Here is a 22,599-nt window from a genome sequence, read left to right on the forward strand (position 1 = left end):
TTACATTAAATGCACAATGCATTCTTGGTTGAATGCTGTAACTATACAGAATAAAACAATTCATAAAAGTCCCATGATGGTAGTGACTGCCCATTACTGTTTATCACTTATTAACCATAATTTATTCACCTTACTTTACTTTAATAAACTATTTCAGTTGTTGTGTATATTACATTTGTTTTATTGATGACTTCATTATTTCATTCCAAGTCATCATCTCATCTTTATAGAGTTGCTGTCTGTGCTGTCTGACAAAATCCATATTTTGTAGTTCTTCAAAGTAAATAAGGCCATAGCCGCAGGAAGTAGGGGTGCTGAGGGTGCTGCAGCACCCACCAAAAAAATTATATATATATACAATTGAAGTCGGACGTTTACAAACACTTAGGTTGGAGACATTAAAACTCATTTTTCAACCACTCCACAAATTTCTTGTTAACAAACTATAGCTTAGGCACGTCGGTTATGACATCTACTTTGTACATGACACAAGTAATTTTTCCAACAATTGTTTACAGACAGATTATTTCACTTATAATTCACTGTATCACAATTGCAGTGGGTCAGAAGTTTACATACACTAAGTTGACTGTGCCTTTAAACAGCTTGAAAAATTCCAGAAAATGATGTCATGGCTTTAGAAGCTTCTGATAGGCTAATTGACATCATTTGAGTCAATTGGAGGTGTACCTGTGGATGTATTTCAAGGCCTACCTTCAAACTCAGTGCCTCTTTGCTTGACATCATGGGAAAATCAAAAGAAATCAGCCAAGACCTCAGAAAAAATATTGTAGACCTCCACAAGTCTTGTTCATCCTTGGGAGCAACTTCCAAACACCTGAAGGTATCACGTTCATCTGTACAAACAATAGTATGCAAGTATAAACACCATGGGACCACGCAGCCGTCATACCGCTCAGAAAGGAGACGCGTTCTGTATCCTAGAGATTAATGTACTTTGGTGCGAAAAGTGCAAATCAATCCCAGAACAACAGCAAAGGACCTTGTGAAGATGCTGGAGGAAACAGGTACAAAAGTATTTATATCCACAGTAAAACGAGTCCTATATCGACATAACCTGAAAGGCCGCTCAGCAAGGAAGAAGCCACTGCTCCAAAACCGCCATAGAAAAGCCAGACTACGGTTTGCAACAGCACATGGGGACAAAGTTTGTACTTTTTGGAGAAATGTTCTCTGGTCTGATGAAACAAAAATAGAACTGTTTGGCCATAATAACCATTGTTATGTTTGGAGGAAAAAGGGGGTGGCTTGTAAGCCGAAGAACACCATCCCAACTGTGAAGCACGGGGGTGGCAGCATCATGCTGTGGGGGTGCTTTGCTGCAGGAGGGACTGGTGCACTTCAGAAAATAGATGGCATCATGAGGAAGGAAAATTATGTGGATATATTGAAGCAACATCTCAAGACATCAGTCAGGAAGTTAAAGCTTGGTCACAAATGGGTCTTCCAAATGGACAATGACCCCAAGCATACTTCCAAAGTTGTGGCAAAATGGCTTAAGGACAACAAAGTCAAGGTATTGGAGTGGCCATCACAAAGTGACCTCAATCCTATAGAAAATTTGTGGGCAGAACTGAAAAAGCGTGTGCGAGCAAGGAGGCCTAAAAACCTGACTCAGTTACACCAGCTCTTTCAGGAGGAATGGGCCAAAATTCACCCAACTTATTGTAGGAAGCTAGTGGAAGGCTACCCGAAACATTTGACCCAAGTTAAACAATTTAAAGGCAATGCTACCAAATACTAATTGAGTTTATGTAAACTTCTGACCCACTGGGAATGGGATGAAATAAATAAAAGCTGAAATAAATCATTCTCTCTACTATTATTCTGACATTTCACATTCTTAAAATAATGTGGTGATCCTAACTGACCTAAAACAGGGAATTTTTACTAGGATTAAATGTCAGGAATTGTTAAAAACTGAGTTTAAATGTATTTGGCTAAGGTGTATGTAAACGTCCGACTTCAACTGTATATGTTTTAAAATATACAGTACCAGTCAAAATTTGGACACACCTACTCATTCAAGGGTTTTTCTTTATTTTTACTATTTTCTACATTGTAGAATAATAGTGAAGACATCAAAACTAAGAAATAAAACATATGGAATCATGTAGTAACCAAAAAAAGTGTTAAACAAATCAAAATATATTTTAAATGTGAGATTCTTCAAAGTAGCCATCCTTTGCCTTGATGACAGCTTTGCACACTCTTGGCATTCTCTCAACCAGCTTCATGAGGTAGTCACCTGAAATGCATTTTAATTAACAGGTGTGCCTTGTTAAAAAGTTCATTTGTGGAGTTTCTGTCCTTCTTAATGCGTTTGAGCCAATCAGTTGTGTTGTGACAAGGTAGGGGTGGTATACAGAAGATAGCCCTATTTGGTAAAAGAACAAGTCCATATTATGGCAAGAACAGCTCAAATAAGCAAAGAGAAATGACAGTCTATCATTACTTTAAGACATGAAGGTCAGTCAATCCGGAACATTTCAAGAACTTTGAAAGTTTCCTCAAGTGCAGTCGCAAAAACCATCAAGCGCTATGATGAAACTGGCTCTCATGAGGACCGCCACAGGAAAGGAAGACCCAGAGTTACCTCTGCTGAGGAGGATAAGTTCATTAGAGTTAACTGCACCTCAGATTGCAGCCCTAATAAATGCATCTCAGAGTTCAGGTAACAGACACATCTCAACATCAACTGTTCAGAGGAGACTGCGTGAAACAGGCCTTCATGGTCGAATTGCTGCAAAGACACCACTACTAAAGGACACCAATAAGAAGAAGAGACTTGCTCCCTGTTCACTCATTACTGCATGGCCAGGAAAGACTCCAAAACCATCATTAAGTTTGCCGATGACACAACAGCGGTAGGCCTGATCACCGACAACGACGAGACCGCCTATAGGGAGGAGGTCAGAGACCTGGCCGTGTGGTGCCAGGACAACAACCTCTCCATGAACGTGTTCAAGACAAAGGAGATGATAGTGGACTACATGAAAAAGAAGAGGACCGAGCACGCCCCCATTCTCATCAACGGGGCTGTAGTGGAGCATGTTGAGAGCTTCAAGTTCCTTGGTGTCCACATCACCAACAAACTAACATGGTCCAAGCACACCAAAACAGTCGTGAAGAGGGCACGACAATACCAATTCCCCCTAAGGAGACTGAAAATATTTGGCATGGGTCCTCAGATCCTCAAAAGGTTCTACAGCTGCACCATCGAGAGCATCCTGACTGGTTGCATCACTGCCTGGTATGGCAACTGCTCGGCCTCCGACAGCAAGGAACTACAGAAGGTAGTGCGTACGGCCCAGTACATCACTGGGGCCAAGCTTTCTGCCATCCAGGACCTCTATACCATGCATTGTCAGAGGAAAGCCCTAAAAATTGTCAAAGACTCCAGCCACCCTAGTCATAGACTGTTCTCTCTGCTGCCGCACGGCAAGCGGTACCGGGGCGCCAAGTCTAGGTCCTAGAGGCTTCTAAACAGCTTCTACCCCAAAGCCATAAGACTCCTGAACATCTAATCAAATGGCCACCCAGACTATTTGCATTGTACCGCACAGCTTGCAGTAAACAGTCACTTTCAAACTAGGGATTTTGTGGCTAATTGAGGTAAGACAGTAATTCTGCTCATAGATTATGCATCTCTGAACTACACATTGACACATCTAGCCCAAGCGGGAGCTTTAAAAAAATACTTACTAGTCGCCAAAGTTCCAGAGCATGTCTTTAATCAGCTACCAAAAACTAAAGCTTACATTCATCATAAATATTCATAGTTTATATTTCTGCTTATTCTATCTCTGTGTTTACAGGTCTATATTTCCAGCATGCATTAAGACATCCTAATGCTGTATTTTTTTGTATGTAGGGCAGACAACTGAATACTTGTATTCCAAATTTGTTCAACGTCAGAGCTTGCAATATTGGTTACATTATCTTATGTGGCCCACCCCCGCTCTAGCCAGGCATTGTTCTGCACATTTTGAGTTTAGGGGGTGTCACAATATCTATAAATGTAACCACTTTTGCAGTAAAATATTTTTTCACAACCATCCATTTTAGAAATGGGAGACATTAGAGATGTGAAAAAACATGGTTGCATTTTGTTCTACCTCGGATAGGGGTATTTCAAAAACTAAAGCTCTTTTTAAGGATTGGCCACTAGCCTATAAGATAGAGCGATGAGAGGGTCTCCCAGGTTGGCGCTTGACAAGGACCGTGCTCCTCTCCCTGATCATTGTGTTTGCGATAATTAAAGTCACCTCTTTTGTCGCTCCCTCCATTGTTCTCCGGCCCTATCCCCCTATCTCCACACACATAAAGTGAAAATAAACAAAAACGAACCCGAGAAGTCCACCAAAAACACAAACACACACTTGTTTAATTGCGAGCATTTGACAACAAGAGCTATTCATTAGCTGGGCATTGAGACGGGCTTGATGAAGCTTGGGGTCAGCAAGAGCTGCCAAGACTGGAAACTCATTACCCCTACTGCTGCTTATCCTTGTCACATGTTTGGAGCTCATCTCATCAAGTCTCTTCACATCTGCTCCATCAGTCTTTCCAGAAGTAGCTCCTTTATGGAGTAGCTTGTTAGCATAACTAACTGCCCTGAACTGGCTTACCCTTCTGAGGTACCAGGTGAGCGCCATGTGCGGTGCTTCATTTCCGATGCTAATTTCATTCTAGGCTCCACAGCACAGTGTGTTGTTTGGGACTATTGATCATGTACTAATGTTGTCTACATTGTAAAACACTCTCCATTAAAAGTGCTCTTCTCCGAGAGTTTCGGAGAAGTGTGACGTCACCTCAGATCTCTACCAAGCACAGGTCAGCAGAAGTCGGGCCGGGGGAGGTAGTTTGCTGGGGTCTGGAGTTTTTTCTTTTTTCCAGACAGTTTCAGACAGCAGGAGAGGAGAGTGAGAGCGGAGTGACAGGCTTGTTGTGCAGTAGCGAGCGAAAGCTCTTGTCTTTGCCTGCCACGCGAAGCCCAAAAGCCCTCTGAGGCTTTGACAGCCAGGGAAGCCAGAGCAGCTAGAATCTCCTAAGAAAGATATCAGACTGTCTGTTTTCCCACTTCCATACATCTGCATATCATCTGCAGGACAGAACAGAATATGTGTAACATTTTCATATCATTCCTTTTACAGTGTTGTCTCCTTAACTATATTCATTCAAATTAATCCAATTTTTAATAGCGCCCTACTTGTCATCTCAAATATGCCCTCAATGGTCATGCCAACAAAAAAGCCTTCCTAAGAACTGTATATTCTTCCCTCCGATTTCTGTCATTTGTGTTCTGTATGTTCTGGTCTCTAGTTGTGTTTTAATGGACCACCTCTTCCTGTCTCTCTCTAGCCTCTGAGCCCAACTTGAAGCTCCGGTCCAGGCTAAAACAGAAGGTAACGGAGCGCAGAAGTAGCCCACTGCTACGCAGGAAGGACGGTCCAATCACCACTGCCAAGAAGCGCTCTCTGGACATGGCTGGTAAGCTTCTGCCACACAACTCAGCCCAAGTGGAACACGTGCAAACTCGCACAGCCCTTGCATCTATGACTTTGGTGCTTTTCTGTAGGTTGAAATCGATAGGTTTCCAACCTGGTACGTTGATCAGTATGCATGTTGTGTGGGAGCCTCATGTCTTGTGTTTTGTGTCTTTTTTGCAGAATCGGCCTGCAACAGCGCTCCTGGCTCGGGCCCCAGTTCGCCCAACAACAGCTCCAGTAACATCACCAATGAGAATGGCATCGCTGGCTCCATGTCCAGTAATTCAGTAGAGGTAAGCACTAAGCAGCCACTAGAACCTTCACCTACATTAAGCTGTTAGCGTACTTTGACCATGCAGAAACCAGGAGCTTCTGATATACTGTACTGTTCTCTTTTCAATCTGCTTTGATGTTGACTGTTCCCAGTCACATTGCTGAGGGCTGTTTGCTTAATATGGCCCGAGCCAAACAGTGTGTTTATGTCCCACCTGTTAGTTGTTGGGTCACACTGTCAGGCGTGTGCACGTGTGCCTGTGTGCTTGCATGCTTGTTTGATATGGTGTGACTGTTAGTGTGTGTAAGTATGTGCACGTGAGTGTGTAAATGCAAGTGTCTCTGTGCATAGTATCTCTGTATCCTTGTGAGTGTCTAAGGCTCTGAGCGTATGTGTCTCTGTAAGCAACATGTGCTCCAGATGGCCAGTGTAGACAGGAGGCCGCAGGGGTCCGGGGGAATGACCAGACAGGGCTGTTTATTTTTGCAGAGGGGTCTATTTGTCTGGCCAGTGTCTGTGTTTCAGTGTGTCTCTCTCTGACTGTGTGCTTCTCTGTTTCCAGGCCTCCCTGGCCCACAGGCAGGCTGGCCGAGAGGGCCCCTTGAGCCAGCTGTCTCTGTACACATCGCCCTCGCTGCCTAACATCACCCTGGGCCTGCCAGCCACCGGCCCATCCAGCGTGAGTTCATACACCCACTTTTCTCTCGTACTTTTTGTTAGTACTTTCATTATTTTTCTCTTTCTTTCTTTTTTTCTCCCTCTTCTGCATCTCTCTGTATCTCTCTAACCTGACATTTCACTTCCTCCCTTTATCTCTCGCCCACATCCCCCCCCCACTCTCTCTCTCTCTCTCCACCGCCTTCCCCTCTCTCCCCCAATTTCTTTTTTTCTCTCACTCACTCTCTCTTTCTTTTTCTCGCTCTCTTCTTTCTTTGTCCTCTCCTCTGCCACTTTGAGGGCTTGCTTGCGTACACGGCCCTTTCAGAGTGGAAGAGTCTACATAGAGGGGGCCCTGTCTAGACATAGTCCATCTGTCATATGTGGCTTTTCAGCCTCAATCCATTTCAGAAAGGCCCCATTGAGAGACAATGACCAGCAGTATGTCAGTGACGCATGTACTACCCCCTCGGATGGTCGATCCAATGTTTGTATTTTTTTGTTGTGAGGAACGCCACCCCCCCCCTGCATCTTTCTACCCACCCCCCATTTCGCTCTCTCTCGCTCTACATCCGTTTCCAACTCTTCCAAGTCAATTCAGGCAGAGAGTTATTAGTTTGCTGTAGTTCACTTATATATTTTGCCCTGTAATGGTTGAGAGGGAAATTACACTACAGTTAGATGTTTCTTGGGTTTGCATTAGGGGCAACTTCTACCCAGCAGCTGCATATATATATTTTTTCTCCTCTCTCTCACCCTCTCTCTCTCTCTCTCGCTTTCGTGCTCTCTCTCTCTCTCTCTCTCTCTCTCTCTCTCTCTCTCTCTCTCTCTCTCTCTCTCTCTCTCTCTCTCTCTCTCTATTCATCCCTTCAGATGACGTCGGGCCAGCAGGAAGGTGACAGGCTTTCAATGCACGATAGGCTGCAGCAGAGCTTCCCCAAAACCACTCCCTTCATCCCAGGGGCCCACCTGCCCTCCTACCTGACCGACGGGGGCTCAGCACACAACCCCCTCCTCCAGCACATGGTCCTCATGGAGCAGTCCCAGAACCCACTAGGTCTGTCCTGCTGTAAGCATATCCACTCCGTCTCAGGCACTATCTAAAGCACATCATCCCCAAAATCTGGTTTTAAAGGACCACCTTGCGTGGTGGTTTCAGTGGCGGCTGGTGAAAGGAGGACGGCTCATAGCAATTTCTGGAATGTAATGAATGTGTTTGACACGGTTCTACTCCTTCCATTCCAGCCAGTACAATGAGTGGGTCCTCCGGTTTAAAGTGACACCAGCCTCCACTGGGTGAGTCCCCAATGTTACTTGTGGATCATCCTCTTCATGTTGTGTCTGTGTGTTTCAGGCCTGGGCGGGATGCCCCTGCAGTCGCCCTCCATCCACAAGCTGCGTGGGCAGCACCGTCCCCTGGGGAGGACCCAGTCGGCCCCTCTGCCCCAGAACGCCCAGGCCTTGCAACAGCTGGTGATCCAGCAGCAGCACCAGCAGTTCCTGGAGAAACACAAGCAGCAGTTCCAGCAGCAGCAACTGCACATCAACAAGGTGTGTGTGGTGTGTTTGTGTGTGTGTTGGGGGGGGGTGTGAATGTGTGTGTGATCGTGCGTACATGCATCTTTTGTTATTTTATGTGTGTGGTGTGTGTGTGTCTGTGTGTGTGTGTCTGCTACGTTATGAAGCACAAACAACAGGCCCAGCAGCAACACAACAGCTGTACATCAGCTAAGTGATGCCTATCCTGTGTGCATGTTCCTGTGCATGCTTCTTCCATTGCCATAGCAACTACCTTATGGAGGAAGCCGCTTCCTTATATGGTCATACAGGAAAGAGCTCAGTGTGTGTGTATTTATGTGTGTGTGGTGATTAGGGAGGATGGAGAATCATAAGGTCGGAGCAGGATGAGGGTGTAGAGATAATTATTGCTATTTTTTCTCCCTCTTGAATTTCTCATGTTTTGTGACATTCCTGACGATTGTATGCTATTATACAACAGGTGGATCTAATCATGGATGCTGATTGGTTAAAACCGCATTCCAAACGGTGTCTATTCCGCAAGTTACCACTGGCTAAGGCTATGACGTTGTAATACCTATTTACTGTTCCATCCCACTGCGCAATCTACTGTCTCATCAGCCCAACCAGGCAATTTATAAACTTGAGCTCCACTGTGAAAAAGCATCTAGACATCTCCCCTATCTTTTAGACTAGCATTTGGTTTTCAACAGCAGAGATTTGTATAAACCTTGTTGTCTTTCTCTCCGACCTTTGCAACATTGTTTCAATATTGACATTCGATCTCCACTGTCCAATTGAGGATTAACGTGTCAGGATGAGAGACTGCTTTTCTCAGACAGTTGGAATCATAAATCAGCATAGTTTTAATTAGCTCATTGTTATAGATGACTGCACTGTTTGATGTGACCATAGTTGGCTACCTAGCAAGCAATGGATAAGAATGTTGCTAGCCAGCATGGAAATTGAACATTTAGAACGACTGACTGGGCCCATGGAATGAATAAATGAATCAAAATAAAGTTTTTAGTGAAAATATGTCAATCATTATTTGAATATGTTGGTAACCCGTTATGCCCTCGAAGCCTGTGTTTGGAGGATATATTGGCACGGTTTGCTGGCTCTCGACAACACCCGTGCCAATATATCCTCCAAACACCACCTTCAGGGGCATTATCACTTAATTATCCACTATGGGACTCTGTTGTTTTCACCTACTTTTTACCTCAGAATGTACCTCAGAATTCCCGGTGGTCATCCATTAAGAATATGGAGAATATGGCTTAGTTTAATTCCCAATGGTTTAGCATTAGCTTTGTTGTTTGACAAGCAATGGAAGTGGTAGGATCTGTGTTAGTATGATGCGGTTAAATCAACTCAGTCATATTTTGGGTTGCTGACACTCAGGATCCATTGATTGTTTGCTGGTGATCCATGATATCAATACTTCCATAGTGCTACTGTTAGATTGTCATCTACTGTCAAAAAAGATATGTATTTGACGGAGCCTTGGTTTTTGCTTCATGTTTTGGATGAAAGGTACTATAAAGCTGAAATGATTGAAACATGTATAGTTGGATATTAACAGTGTTGAGGAGTTGTTTTTAACTACCAGTTTATTAAGCATTAAAGGAACTACAGTAGGCTTCAACTTCAAAGCAATCTCATCTCTGATGTGGCTGGCTCAAATCCCAAAAGTGTGTTTCCCCTTTAACTCCAGAAAAGCCGGGCCTGGAGGGACCACACTTTGAGCCAATGAGCAGTCATTTTGACTGCAACATTCTAACATTCTAATAAATAAGTTTCATATATGCTTTCGGATTTTTTTACAGTGTAGACATTGTTAATGTTGTAAATGGCTATTGTAGCTGGAAACGGCAGATTTGTAATGGAATATCTACATAGGCGTAAAGAGGCCCATTATCAGCAACCATCAGTCCTGTGTTCCAATGGCACGTTGTGTTTGCTAATCCAAGTTGATCATTTTAAAAGGCTAATTGATCATTAGAAAACCATTTTGCAATTATGTTAGCACAGCTGAAAACTGTTGTGCTGATGAAAGAAGCAATACAACTGGCCTTCTTGAGACTAGTTGAGTATCTGGAGCATCAGCAATTGTGGGTTCTATTACAGGCTCAAAATGGCCAGAAACAAATAACTTTCTTCTGAAACTCGTCAGTCTATTCTTGTTCTGAGAAATGAAGGCTATTCCATGTGAGAAATTGCCAAGAAACTGAAAATCTCGTACAACGCTGTGTACTACTCCCTTCACAGAACAGCATAAACAGGCTCTAACCAGAATAGAAAGAGTGTGAGGCCCCGGTGCACAACTGAGCAAGAGGACAAATACATTAGAGTGTCTAGTTTGAGAAACAGACGCCTCACAGGTCCTCAACTGGCAGCTTCATTAAATAGTACCTGCAAAACACCAGTCTCAACGTCAACAGTGAAGAGGCGACTCCGGGATTCTGACCTTCTAGGCAGAGTTGCAAAGAAAAAGTCCAGTGTCTGTGTTCTTTTGCCCATCTTTTATTTTTATTGGCCAGTCTAAGATAAGGCTTTTTCTTTGCAACTCTGAAGGTCAGCATCCCGGAGTCACCTCTTCACTGTTGACGTTGAGACTGGTGTTTTGCGGGTACTATTTAATGAAGCTGCTGGTTGAGGACCTGTGAGGCGTCTGTGACGCACCATTTCCAAGCTGCACTGGCCCATCTGTTCATATACAATTTGACAATTGATAATTCTGTCACCCATCAGACTATTGTCAATTTAATCCTGTCTTTAGGCCAACTCTATTATTATATGTATGAATTTAGTTTCGATATAGTTTAAGTTCAGTTTCGATGGGCAATCATCAGCATGCGAATGAGGGGCAGGGGGTGAAAATTACATTTCCTCTTAAAACTACTTATGTTTGTGATTTTGCAGTTCTAACAACGTGTTAAATATACTTTTTTAGGAAAAGTCAAGGATGGAAGGGAGCATGACTTTAAAAATGGCAGAGATATTTCAATTTTAAATTCAAAATGATTGCCTCGGCACTTCTAGTGTTAAAAGAGAGAGTTACAGAAAGAGGGAGTCAATGAGATTGAAGAAGGGGGGGGGGGATTTGTGTGTAAAAAGAGAGGCTTGTGTTTGGAGAAGAGGGACAGGGGGGTGAGGCAAGAGACCAGCGCTCTGACGTCAACCGGGTCCCCTGATGTCGTGCCAATAGGGCCCTGTGTGTGCGTCTGCCAGCAATGGTGGCTATGACCAGGGACACTGGAAACGGGGGGTGGGTGGGGGGTGTTGTTATTTCCCTTGCCATCCCTGTGGCGACCGAGCCTGATGGACCCAGCTGGCCTGGCACAGCATCATCCGCCACAGTCTTGATACTCTCTCTCTCTCTCTCTCTCTCTCTCTCTCTCTCTCTATCTATCTCTCTCTCTGTCTCTCTCTCTCTCTCTCTCTCTCTCTCTCGCTTTCTCTGTCTCTCTCTCTCTCTCTCTCTCTCTCTGCTTTCTCTGTCTCTCTCTCTCTCTCTCTCTCTCTCGCTTTCTCTGCTCTCTCTCTCTCTCTCTCTCTCTCTCTCTCGCTTTCTCTGTCTCTCTCTCTCTCTCTCTCTCTCTCGCTTTCTCTGTCTCTCTCTATCTCTCTCTCTCTCTCTCGCTCTCTCTCTCTCTCTCTCTCTCTCTCTCGCTTTCTCACTCTCTCTCTGCCTATTTCCTTCTCTGTTTCTCTCTCTGCATACAGGTATATCTCTCTCTTTCTGTTTGTCTATTTGCTTCTCTCTCGCTGTCTCTATTTCTGTGTCTCATTTTCTTTTGTCTTCTGTTGCCCTCGTCTGTCAATCTCTCTCACTTTCTCTGGGCTGCCTACTCTTTCTCTCTATACAGTGGGGGAAAAAAGTATTTAGTCAGCCACCAATTGTGCAAGTTCTCCCACTTAAAAAAATGAGAGAGGCCTGTCATTTTCATCATAGGTACATGTCAACTATGACAGACAAAATGAGAAAAAAAAATCCTGAAAATCACATTGTAGGATTTTTTATGAATTTATTTGCAAATTATGGTGGAAAATAAGTATTTGGTCAATAACAAAAGTTTCTCAATACTTTGTTATATACCCTTTGTTGGCAATGACACAGGTCAAACGTTTTCTGTAAGTCTTCACAAGGTTTTCCACACTGTTGCTGGTATTTTGGCCCATTCCTACATGCAGATCTCCTCTAGAGCAGTGATGTTTTGGGGGCTGTCGCTGGGCAACACAGACTTTCAACTCCCTCCAAAGATTTTCTATGGGGTTGAGATCTGGAGACTGGCTAGGCCACTCCAGGACCTTGAAATGCTTCTTACGAAGCCACTCCTTCGTTGCCCGGGCGGTGTGTTTTGGATCATTGTCATGCTGAAAGACCCAACCACATTTCATCTTCAATGCCCTTGCTGATGGAAGGAGGTTTTCACTCAAAATCTCACGATACATGGCCCCATTCATTCTTTCCTTTTACACGGATCAGTCGTCCTGGTCCCTTTGCAGAAAAACAGCCCCAAAGCATGATGTTTCCACCCCCATGCTTCACAGTAGGTATGGTGTTATTTGGATGCAACTCAGCATTCTTTGTCCTCCAAACACGACGAGTTGAGTTTTTACCAAAAAGTTCTATTTTGGTTTCATCTGACGGGCCTGGACATGTACTGGCTTAAGCAGGGGGACACGTCTGGCACTGCAGGATTTGAGTCCCTGGTGGCGTAGTGTGTTACTGATGGTAGGCTTTGTTACTTTGGTCCCAGCTCTCTGCAGGTCATTCACTAGGTCCCCCCGTGTGTTCTGGGATTTTTGCTCACCGTTCTTGTGATCATTTTGACCCCACGGGGTGAGATCTTGCGTGGAGCCCCAAATCGAGGGAGATTATCAGTGGTCTTGTATGTCTTCCATTTCCTAATAATGCTCCCACAGTTGATTTCTTCAAACCAAGCTGCTTACCTATTGCAGATTCAGTCTTCCCAGCCTGGTGCAGGTCTACAATTTTGTTTCTGGTGTCCTTTGACAGCTCTTTGGTCTTGGCCATAGTGGAGTTTGGAGTGTGACTGTTTGAGGTTGTGGACAGGTGTCTTTTATACTGATAACAAGTTCAAACAGGTGCCATTAATACAGGTAACGAGTGGAGGACAGAGGAGCCTCTTAAAGAAGTAGTTACAGGTCTGTGAGAGCCAGAAATCTTGCTTGTTTGTAGGTGACCAAATAGTTATTTTCCACCATAATTTGCAAATAAATTCATAAAAAATCCTACAATGTGATTTTCTGGAGAAAAAAAAATTTCAATTTGTCTGTCATAGTTGATGTGTACCTATGATGAAAATTACAGGCCTCTCTCATCTTTTTAAGTGGGAGAACTTGCACAATTGGTGGCTGACTAAATACTTTTTGCCCCCACTGTATACAGTTGAAGTCGGAAGTTTACATACACCTTAGCCAAATACATTTCAACTCAGTTTTTCACAATTCCTGACATTTAATCCTAATAAAAATTCCCTGTCTTAGGTCAGTTAGGATCACCACTTTATTTTAGGAATGTAAAATGTCAGAATAATAGTAGAGAGAATGATTTATTTCAGCTTTTATTTATTTCATCACATTCCCAGTGGGTCAGAAGTTTACATACACTCAATTAGTATTTGGTAGCATTGCCTTTATATTGTTTAACTTGGGTCAAACGTTTCGGGTAGCCTTCCACAAGCTTCCCACAATAAATTGGGTGAATTTTGGCCCATTCCTCCTGACAGAGCTTGTGTAACTGAGTCAGGTTTGTAGGCCTCCTTGCTCGCACACGCTTTTTCAGTTCTGCCCACAAATTTTCTATAGGTTTGAGGTCAGGGCTTTGTGATGGCCACTCCAATCCCTTGACTTTGTTGTCCTTTTGCCACAACTTTGGAAGTATGCTTGGGGTCATTGTTCATTTGGAAGACCCATTTGCGACCAAGCTTTAACTTCCTGACTGATGTCTTGAGATGTTGCTTCAATATATCCACATAATTTTCCTTCCTCATGATGCCATCTATTTTGTGAAGTGCACCAGTCCCTCCTGCAGCAAAGCACCCCCACAGCATGATGCTGCCACCCCCGTGCTTCACGGTTGGGATGGTGTTCTTCGGCTTGCAAGCAGCCCCCTTTTTCCTCCAAACATAACGATGGTCATTATGGCCGAACAGTTCTATTTTTGTTTCATCAGACCAGAGGACATTTCTCGAAAAAGTACGATCTTTGTCCCCATGTGCAGTTGCAAACCATAGTCTGACTTTTTTATGGCGGTTTTGGAGCAGTGGCTTCTTCCTTGCTGAGCGACCTTTCAGGTTATGTCGATATAGGACTGTAAATTCAATTGATAGGACATGATTTGGAAAGGCACACCCCTGTCTATATAAGGTACCACAGTTGACAGTGCATGTCAGAGCAAAAACCAAGCCATGAGGTCGAAGCAATTGTTCGTAGAGCTCCGAGACAGGATTATGTTGAGGCACAGATCTGGGGAAGGGTAACAAAAAATGTCCGCAGCATTGAAGGTCCCCAAGAACACAGTGGCCTCCATCATTCTTAAATGGAAGAAGTTTGGAACCACCAATACTCTTCCTAGAGCTGGCCGCCCAGCCAAACTGAGCAATAGGGGAGAAGGGCCTTGGTCAGGGAGGTGACCAAGAACCCAATGGTCACTGACAGAGCTCTAGAGTTCCTCTGTGGAGATAGGAGAACCTTCCAGAAGGACAACCATGTCTGCAGCACTCCACCAATCAGGCCTTTATAGTAGAGTGGCCAGACGGAAGCCACTCCTCAGTAAAATACACATGACAGCCCACTTGGAGTTTGCCAAAACGCAGCTAAAGACTCTCAGACCATGAGAAACAAGATTCTCTGGTCTGATGAAACCACGATTGAACTCTTTGGCCTGAATACCAAGCGTCACGTCTAGAGGAAACCTGGCACCATCCCTACGGTGAAGCAGGGTGGTGGCAGCATCATGCTGTGGTGATGATTTTCAGCGGCAGGGACTGGGAGACTGGCCAGGATCTAGGCAAAGATGAACGGAGCAAAGTACAGAGAGATCCTTGATGAAATCCTGCTCCAGAGCGCTCAGGACCTCAGACTGGGGCGAAGGGTCACCTTCCAACAGTACAACGACTCTAAGCACACAGCCAAGACAACACAGGAGTGGCTTCGGGACAAGTCTCTGAATGTCCTTGAGTGGCCCAGCCACAGACCGGACTTCAAGGGGTCTGAATACTTTACGAGGGCACTGTATATGTTTTTTTTGTCACATACACCGGATAGGTGCAGTGAAAAGTGTTGTTTTACAGGGTCAGCAATAGTATTATGGCGCTCCTGGACTGCCTCGCTGAAGGGCACATCGACAGATTTTTCACCTTGTCAGCTTATGTATTCGAATCCAGTGACATTTTGGTTACTGGCCCAACTCTGTAACCGCTAGGCTACCTGCCCCCCTCATAGTGCTTGGCAAGCGGGAGTGAAGGGCACTGTGTCCTAGTGTTGCTGTTCATGCCCTCCCCATTGAGTAGTAGACTGTATGTATGTACAAGGTGACATCTAGATGGTTATCAATATTTTATTTATTGTGTAGGCTGCTATCATACTTGAAATAAAATCATGGGAGGGAAAAAAATTGCCACGTTAGCTACCGCCGGCGACATGACCATGATACAGCCGCCCGGTAGGAAGCACCTCAGGTTAGCAGGCACATCGATACAACACCGGAGCACTGGTCGTGAGCTTATCGACTCGTCGTTCAGCTCAATAGTACACTACCGGTCAAAAGCTTTAGAACACCTACTCATTCAAGTTTTTTTTTTAAATACATTGTAGAATAATAGTGAAGACATCACAACTATGAAATAACACAAATAAAATAATGTAGTAACCAAAAAAGTGTTAAACAAATGAAAATATATTTTAGATTTGAGATTCTTCAAATAGCCACCCTTCGCCTTGATGACAGCTTTGCACACTCTTGGCATTCTCTCAACCAGCTTCATGAGGTAGTCACCTGGAATGCATTTCAATTAACAGGTGTGCCTTCTTAAAAGTTATTGTGTGGAATTTCTTTCCTTCTTAATGCATTTGAGCTAATCAGTTGTGTTATGACAAGGTAGGGGGGGGGGACCAAGTCCATATTATGGCAAGAACAGTTAAAATAAGCAAAGAGAAACGACTGTCCATCATTTCTTTAAGACATGAAGGTCAGTCAATACGGAAAATTTCAAGCACTTTGAAAGTTCCTTCAAGTGCAGTCGCAAAAACCATCAAGCACTGTGATGAAACTGGCTGTCATGAGGACCGCCACAGGAATGGAAGACCCAGAGTTACCTCTGCTGCAGAGGATAAGTTCATTAGAGTTACCAGCCTCAGAAATTGCATTCCAAATAAATGCATCACAGAGTTCAAGTAACAGACACATCTCAACATCAACTGTTCAGAGGAGACTGTGTGAATCAGGCCTTTATGGTCAAATTGCTGCAAAGAAACCACTACTAAAGGACACCAATAAGAAGAGACTTGCTTGGGCCAAGAAACACGAGCAATGGACATCAGACCGGTGGAAATTTGTCCTTTGGTCTGGAGTCCAAATTTGAGGTTTTTGGTTCCAACCGCCGTGTCTTTGTGAGACACGGTGTGGGTGACCGGATGATCTCTGCATGTGCATTTCCCACCGTAAAGCATGGAAGAGGAGGGGTGATGGTGTGGGTGTGCTTTGCTGGTGACACTGTCTGTGATTTATTTAGAATTCAAGGCACACTTAACCAGCATGGCTACCACAGCATTTTGCAGCGATACGCCATCCCATCTGGTTTGGGCTTAGTGGGACTATCATTTGTTTTTCAACAGGACAATGACCCAACACAGCTCCAGGCTATTTTACCAAGAAGGAGAGTGATGGAGTGCTACATCAGATGACCTGGCCTCCACAATCCCCCGACCTCAACCCAATTGAGATGGTTTGGGATGAGTCGGACCGCAGAGTGAAGGAAAATCAGCCAACAAGTGCTCAGCATATGTGGGAACTTCTTCAAGACTGTTGGAAAATCATTCCAGGTGAATATGGTTGAGAGAATGCCAAGAGTGTGCAAAGCTGTCATCAAGGCAAAGGGTGGCTATTTGAAGAATCTCAAATATAAAATATATTTAGATTTGTTTAACACTTTTTTGGTTACTACATGATTCCATATGTGTTATTTCATCATTTTGATGTATTCACTATTATTCTACAATGTAGAAAATAGTAAAAATAAAGAAAGACCCTAGAATGAGTAGGTGTTCTAAAACTTTTGACCGGTAGTGTACACTGCCTCTAGGCCATAGGCAGCAAGGAGTCACCCAGCGATAAGATGTTTCACAACATATGTATTGCAACAGTTATCATTACTTATCGTTATGTGGTCCTGTGTTTCTCAGTCAGTAGAGCATGGCGCTTGCAATGCCATGGGTTGCTGGGGCCAGCCATACAACAAAAATATGCATGCATGACTACCGCTCTGGGTAAAAAGTGTCCTATTATTATTATTATTATTATTATTATTATTATTAATAATAATATTATTATATTACTTGGGTTTTGTACAGGTATGTACAGGTTTTGTACAGGTATGTGTAACTTATTCATACCCAGTGCTGTGTCTTCTAAACTTTAACCTCCACCCCCCTCCCCCCATTCAGATGATGGCCAAGCCCAGCGAGCCAGGGCCGGGGCCGGGTAGGCAGCACGAGAGCCACCCGGAGGAGACGGAAGAGGAGCTAAGGGAGCACCAAGCCCTATGTCCCCAGGACGGAGTCCTCATGTGTGGGATGACGGTCAAGCAGGAGCCCCCGGACCTCCAGGAAGAGGAGAGGGACCACAGAGATAGAGTGGTTGACCAGGAGCTGCTCTTCAGACAGGTACGGGACCGAGAGCGGGAAGAGGAGGGGGACACACAATCAAACGCAAACATATTCATGCATACACGCACAAATGCACACGCACATTCGCACACACACACACACACACATATTCAGGCATACATGCATAAATGCAGACACACAAACACACAAACTCACACACACACACACACACACACAACCTAATTGTTGCCGTTACAGCTTCTCCTTTTTGTAAATATGGTTAACATCACCAGTGGACAAGAACTGGAGTATCCAGATGGACAGACAGACAGACAGACAGACAGACAGGCAGGCAGGCAGGCAGGCAGGCAGGCAGGCAGGCAGGCAGGCAGGCAGGCAGACAGAGAAGACTACACACTTGTCATGTCACTTTGGTGATAGTGAACAGAATGTAGGCTATTTGGGTTTTTAGTAAGTTCACGAAAAACAGACACCCACACATGGCTTACTCTCACTGAACATACACACACTATACTCCTACTCACAAAGTGAAATAGCGTGCAGGTTTTTATCTGAATGGCTGAGGGCAGCCTCACGCCTCCTCTCTACAGCTGAATCTGAGTCTCCCTAGGGCCACACACCGACACACACATCATCACCGACACAAACACAAACACATACACACAATACCATGTCCTCCCTGTCTAACATACAGCCCTGCGGTCAGTCCAAATCCAATCCACTGTCCTCCCTGTTGCCATGACGCCCACAAACCCCACATCCCCCGGCAGGAAGTAGAGCACTGGGGGCCCCTGGGAAATTAAGTGTTAGAACAGGAGCGATGCCTAATCGAATCCTGGTCTGTTAGTTACAGTGGTGGCAATTCACTTAGTGGCAATACAGTTTGGGAATCTGAATCCCAATAGCTCCTTATGACAAACACCTATAGCCAGCGCCACCAGAAGGCTTTCATATTAATTGGGGTGACTATAAATGAGATCATTTGAATACATGCATACTTACAAAGCATTTGTCTCTGTATTTTTATGCTCCTGAATCAGCTCACACATGTCTGATTCACGTCTGTCTGGCTGTGATAATGATATGCATCAAGTGCCATCTTCTGGCTAGTAAGAAATCTTGCAGCAGTTCAACAGATGCACACGATAGCTGAATTTGGAGTGTATGTGTGTGAGAGAGAGAGAGAGAGAGAGAGAGCACTTACGTGTGTGTAACATCTCTCTCTCTCTCTCTCTCTCTGCCTGTCTCTGTCTCTCTTTCTGTCTGTCTCTCTCTGTCTCTGTCTGTCTGTCTCTCTCTCTGCCTATCTCGGTCTCTCTCTCTGCCTCTCTCTGTCTCTCTCTCTCTCTGCCTCTCTCTGTCTCTGTCTCTCTTTCTGTATCTCTCTCTGTTTCTCTCTGCCTCTCTCTGTCTCTCTCTCTGCCTCTCTCTGTCTCTGTCTCTCTTTCTGTCTCTCTCTCTGCCTCTCTCTGTCTCTGTCTCTATTTCTGTCTCTCTCTCTGTTTCTCTCTGCCTCTCTCTGTCTCTCTCTCTGCCTCTCTGTCTCTGTCTCTCTTTCTGTCTCTCTCTCTGTTTCTCTCTGCCTCTCTCTGTCTCTCTCTCTGCCTCTCTGTCTCTGTCTCTCTTTCTGTCTCTCTCTCTGTTTCTCTCTGTCTCTCTCTCTGTTTCTCTCTGTCTCTCTCTCTGTGAGCAGCAGGATGTGTTTTTGGAGCAGCAGAGAATCCACCAGTTGAGGAACTACCAGGCTTCGATGGAGGCAGCTGGCCTGTCAATCACCTTCCCAGTTCACCGCCCCCTCTCCAGGGCCCAATCATCTCCTGCCTCGGCCTGCTTTCCCCCCATCGTGGTGCAGCAGGAACCACCCACCAAGCCTCGCTTCACCACTGGTTAGTGTCCAAAAAAGCAACCCTGCCCCACACACACTAACACGCGTGCGCACTCATGCACACAATCACACACACTCTATCTCTCTCTCTCTAACCTTTAGTCTGCAAGGGCTTAGCTGCCTGTTTTCTTAGATGAATGTGTCCTCTCTCCCTGAAAAATAATAAAGTCCTTGACTCTTTCCCCTCTAAACCACTCTGAGAGCCCCAGTGTCCAGCATAATGATCAAACATGCAGTACAGGTTGTGTGTCTGTCTGTGTGTGTAAGTGTGTGTGTGTGTGTGTGTGTGTGTGTGTGTTTGAGAGAGAGAAAGAAAAAGTGAGTGGAAGTGAGAATCTATGGCCGTGTCCAAAATCTGGCTTGCCTACTGCTTACTAAAACTACATACTATGTACTAATCGTACTACATACTATTTAGAACGTACTGTTTAGTACAAACGAACGCAGTAAGCAACAAATGTCAAAGTACTAGGATCATCCACACTCAGAATGTGTCATCTAATGCGCGATTGCATTGACTAGCCGCCGTTTGTTCATTTTGGTACAGCACGTCAATTTATCTGATTATCAGCTGTTGTCAAACACACGCAAGTCTGAAAATATGATTCTCTTCCTCATTAGTGTGCAGCGAATTCTACTAAAATCAAATGCCAAAATGAGTATGACATCCTGGCATTTAAAGCATACTTCATTTCCAAAATGTCACATTCTATAAAACGTTCTATTTTTGCATACCCAAAATGCCTAATATTTAGAACGCGTGTAAGGGTATTCGGACACGGCCACTGTCTCCCAAACAGTCACCTAACATTGTTTTTCCTAACCCATTGTTTTTCCATCACCCTCCAGGCCTGGTGTATGACACGTTGATGCAGAAGCACCAGTGTATGTGTGGCAACACCAACACACACCCAGAGCACGCTGGACGCATCCAGAGCATCTGGTCTCGACTACAGGAGACAGGACTGAGGGGCAAGTGTGAGGTACGGAGACCATCACCAAAGCTCATCTCTTGGATGTGTATCAATAATCTATACTGACACAAACACACATGGTTTCAGTCACTGAATCACTGACCTATACGTAATTGCGCAGAGTGTTTTCACCCATACACTTTTCAGATCAGTGCAGAGACTAAGGGGAGGAATCCATTTTAGAGTATACATTCTGTCAGAGTAACTTAGGAAGCTTGTTCGCCGTCCTGTCTTAATAGTAGAATGGCTTCCTTTTCCCATCTAACCTAGACTACTGAGATGTACCCATTTTTCCACTTTCAAAGTGTTCTAAGGCACCATTTCTGACCAGGAGGGGGCAGTGTTAAACCATGCTGCCCAATCTCCCCATTGACAAAACACCCCACAGCAAGTTGCCCATAGGCACAGATCTAGGATCAGCTAACCCTTGCCAAATCCTAACCTTAACCATTTGGCGGAAAAAAATCTAAACCGACCTTCGATCATTGTTTAGCTTAGGGCCTTGTTTTGAAGTATTAGGTTGTTTTGAAGTATTAGGTTGTTTTGAAGTATTAGGTTGGTTTTGAAGTATTATGTGGTTTTTAATTATTAGGTTGTTTTGAAGTATTAGGTTGTTTTGAAGTATTAGGTTGTTTTGAAGTATTAGGTTGTTTTGAAGTATTAGGTTGGTTTTGAAGTATTAGGTTGTTTTGAAGTATTAGGTTGTTTTGAAGTATTAGGTTGTTTTGAAGCGCTGGTAGAGATAAAAAGCTTATAGTGGGTCTTATCATGCCCTGCACCTGTGCTGTGACAATCCACACACACGCACTCACATATGCACACACGACCAAGTGCACACACACAATTACCACACACAAACACACACACACACACACATTTGCTCAGCAAGAGGCATTATTTTCTCTTCATTCGAGAGGTCTAAAAACAGTCTAATGCTTCCTAAATGGGGATCATCTTTCCCGCATCGCTGTGTGTGTGGCACGTGTGTGCGCGTGTGTGTGTGCGGGCGTGCGGGTGTCATGTCTGATCTCTCCTGCATCTCACTCGTTCATTGCGTCAGTGCTACGCTTGGTTGCATAGCTACCGTCTGTTTTTCCTGAATGGCACAAACAGAAATAATAACAACAAATAAACAAGCAAACAAATTCCACCCCCAGACTTCCTCTCCTCTCTCTCTCTCTCTCTCTCTCTCTCTCTCTCTCTCTCTCTCTCTCTCTCTCTCTCTCTCTCTGTCTCTCTCTCTGTCTCTCTCTCTCTCTCTCTCTCTCTGCTTTCTCTGTCTCTCTCTCTCTCTCTCTCTCTCTCTCTCGCTTCTCTGCTCTCTCTCTCTCTCTCTCTCTCTCTCTCTCTCTCTCTCTCTCTCTCTCTCTCTCTCTCTCTCTCTCTCTCTCTCTCTCTCTAGCTCTTACACACACTCCCCCTTTCATACCTCATTTACGACCTCCACTGTTACTAATTGGAGATTCCTGGCTGCAGGTGTTACTCCCTCCTTTTCATCCTTCCATCCCTCCATCCTTTCATCCCTCCATCCTTCCATCCCTCCTGTCCATCAAAAGCTCAGGTGGCCCTTGGGGATTAGTAAAGTAACAGTACATTACAACAAATGGGTACACAATTACAGATACTGGTGTCATAGTAAGTGTTACCAACTCTCTTTCTCTCTTTCTCTCTCTCTCTCTCTCTCTCTCTCTCTCTCTCTCTCTCTCTCTCTCTCTCTCTCTCTCTCTCTCTCTCTCTCTATATCTCTCCCCTCCTCTCTCTTTCTCTGTCTCTCTGCAGTGTATCCGGGGGCGGAAAGCCACACTGGAAGAACTGCAGACGGTTCACTCTGAGGCCCACGTCCGTCTGTATGGAACCAACCCACTTCGACAGAAACTAGACAGTACGTTCTACACC

The 22,599-nt window shown here is 44.6% G+C and overlaps 1 protein-coding gene across 5 annotated transcripts in view; it reads left to right on the top strand.

The window, feature by feature from the left end:
* LOC121536646 (histone deacetylase 4-like) overlaps positions 1-22,599 on the top strand; it is a 176,490-nt gene that overhangs the window by 101,440 nt on the left and 52,451 nt on the right. For 4 of the 5 annotated variants that reach the window (XM_041844057.2, XM_041844058.2, XM_041844054.2 and 1 more), the window contains 9 exons: positions 5,386-5,514; positions 5,694-5,806; positions 6,350-6,466; positions 7,318-7,513; positions 7,799-7,995; positions 17,662-17,880; positions 19,538-19,730; positions 20,579-20,712; positions 22,483-22,585. In XM_041844057.2, the coding sequence (XP_041699991.1) occupies positions 5,386-5,514; positions 5,694-5,806; positions 6,350-6,466; positions 7,318-7,513; positions 7,799-7,995; positions 17,662-17,880; positions 19,538-19,730; positions 20,579-20,712; positions 22,483-22,585 (1,401 nt within the window). The remainder of the gene's footprint in view (positions 1-5,385; positions 5,515-5,693; positions 5,807-6,349; positions 6,467-7,317; positions 7,514-7,798; positions 7,996-17,661; positions 17,881-19,537; positions 19,731-20,578; positions 20,713-22,482; positions 22,586-22,599) is intronic. The other variant, XM_041844055.2, reaches the window with a different exon arrangement.

This window comes from Coregonus clupeaformis, chromosome 23, assembly GCF_020615455.1.
Source record: "Coregonus clupeaformis isolate EN_2021a chromosome 23, ASM2061545v1, whole genome shotgun sequence".
In the NCBI taxonomy this organism is placed as follows: Eukaryota; Metazoa; Chordata; class Actinopteri; order Salmoniformes; family Salmonidae; genus Coregonus; species Coregonus clupeaformis.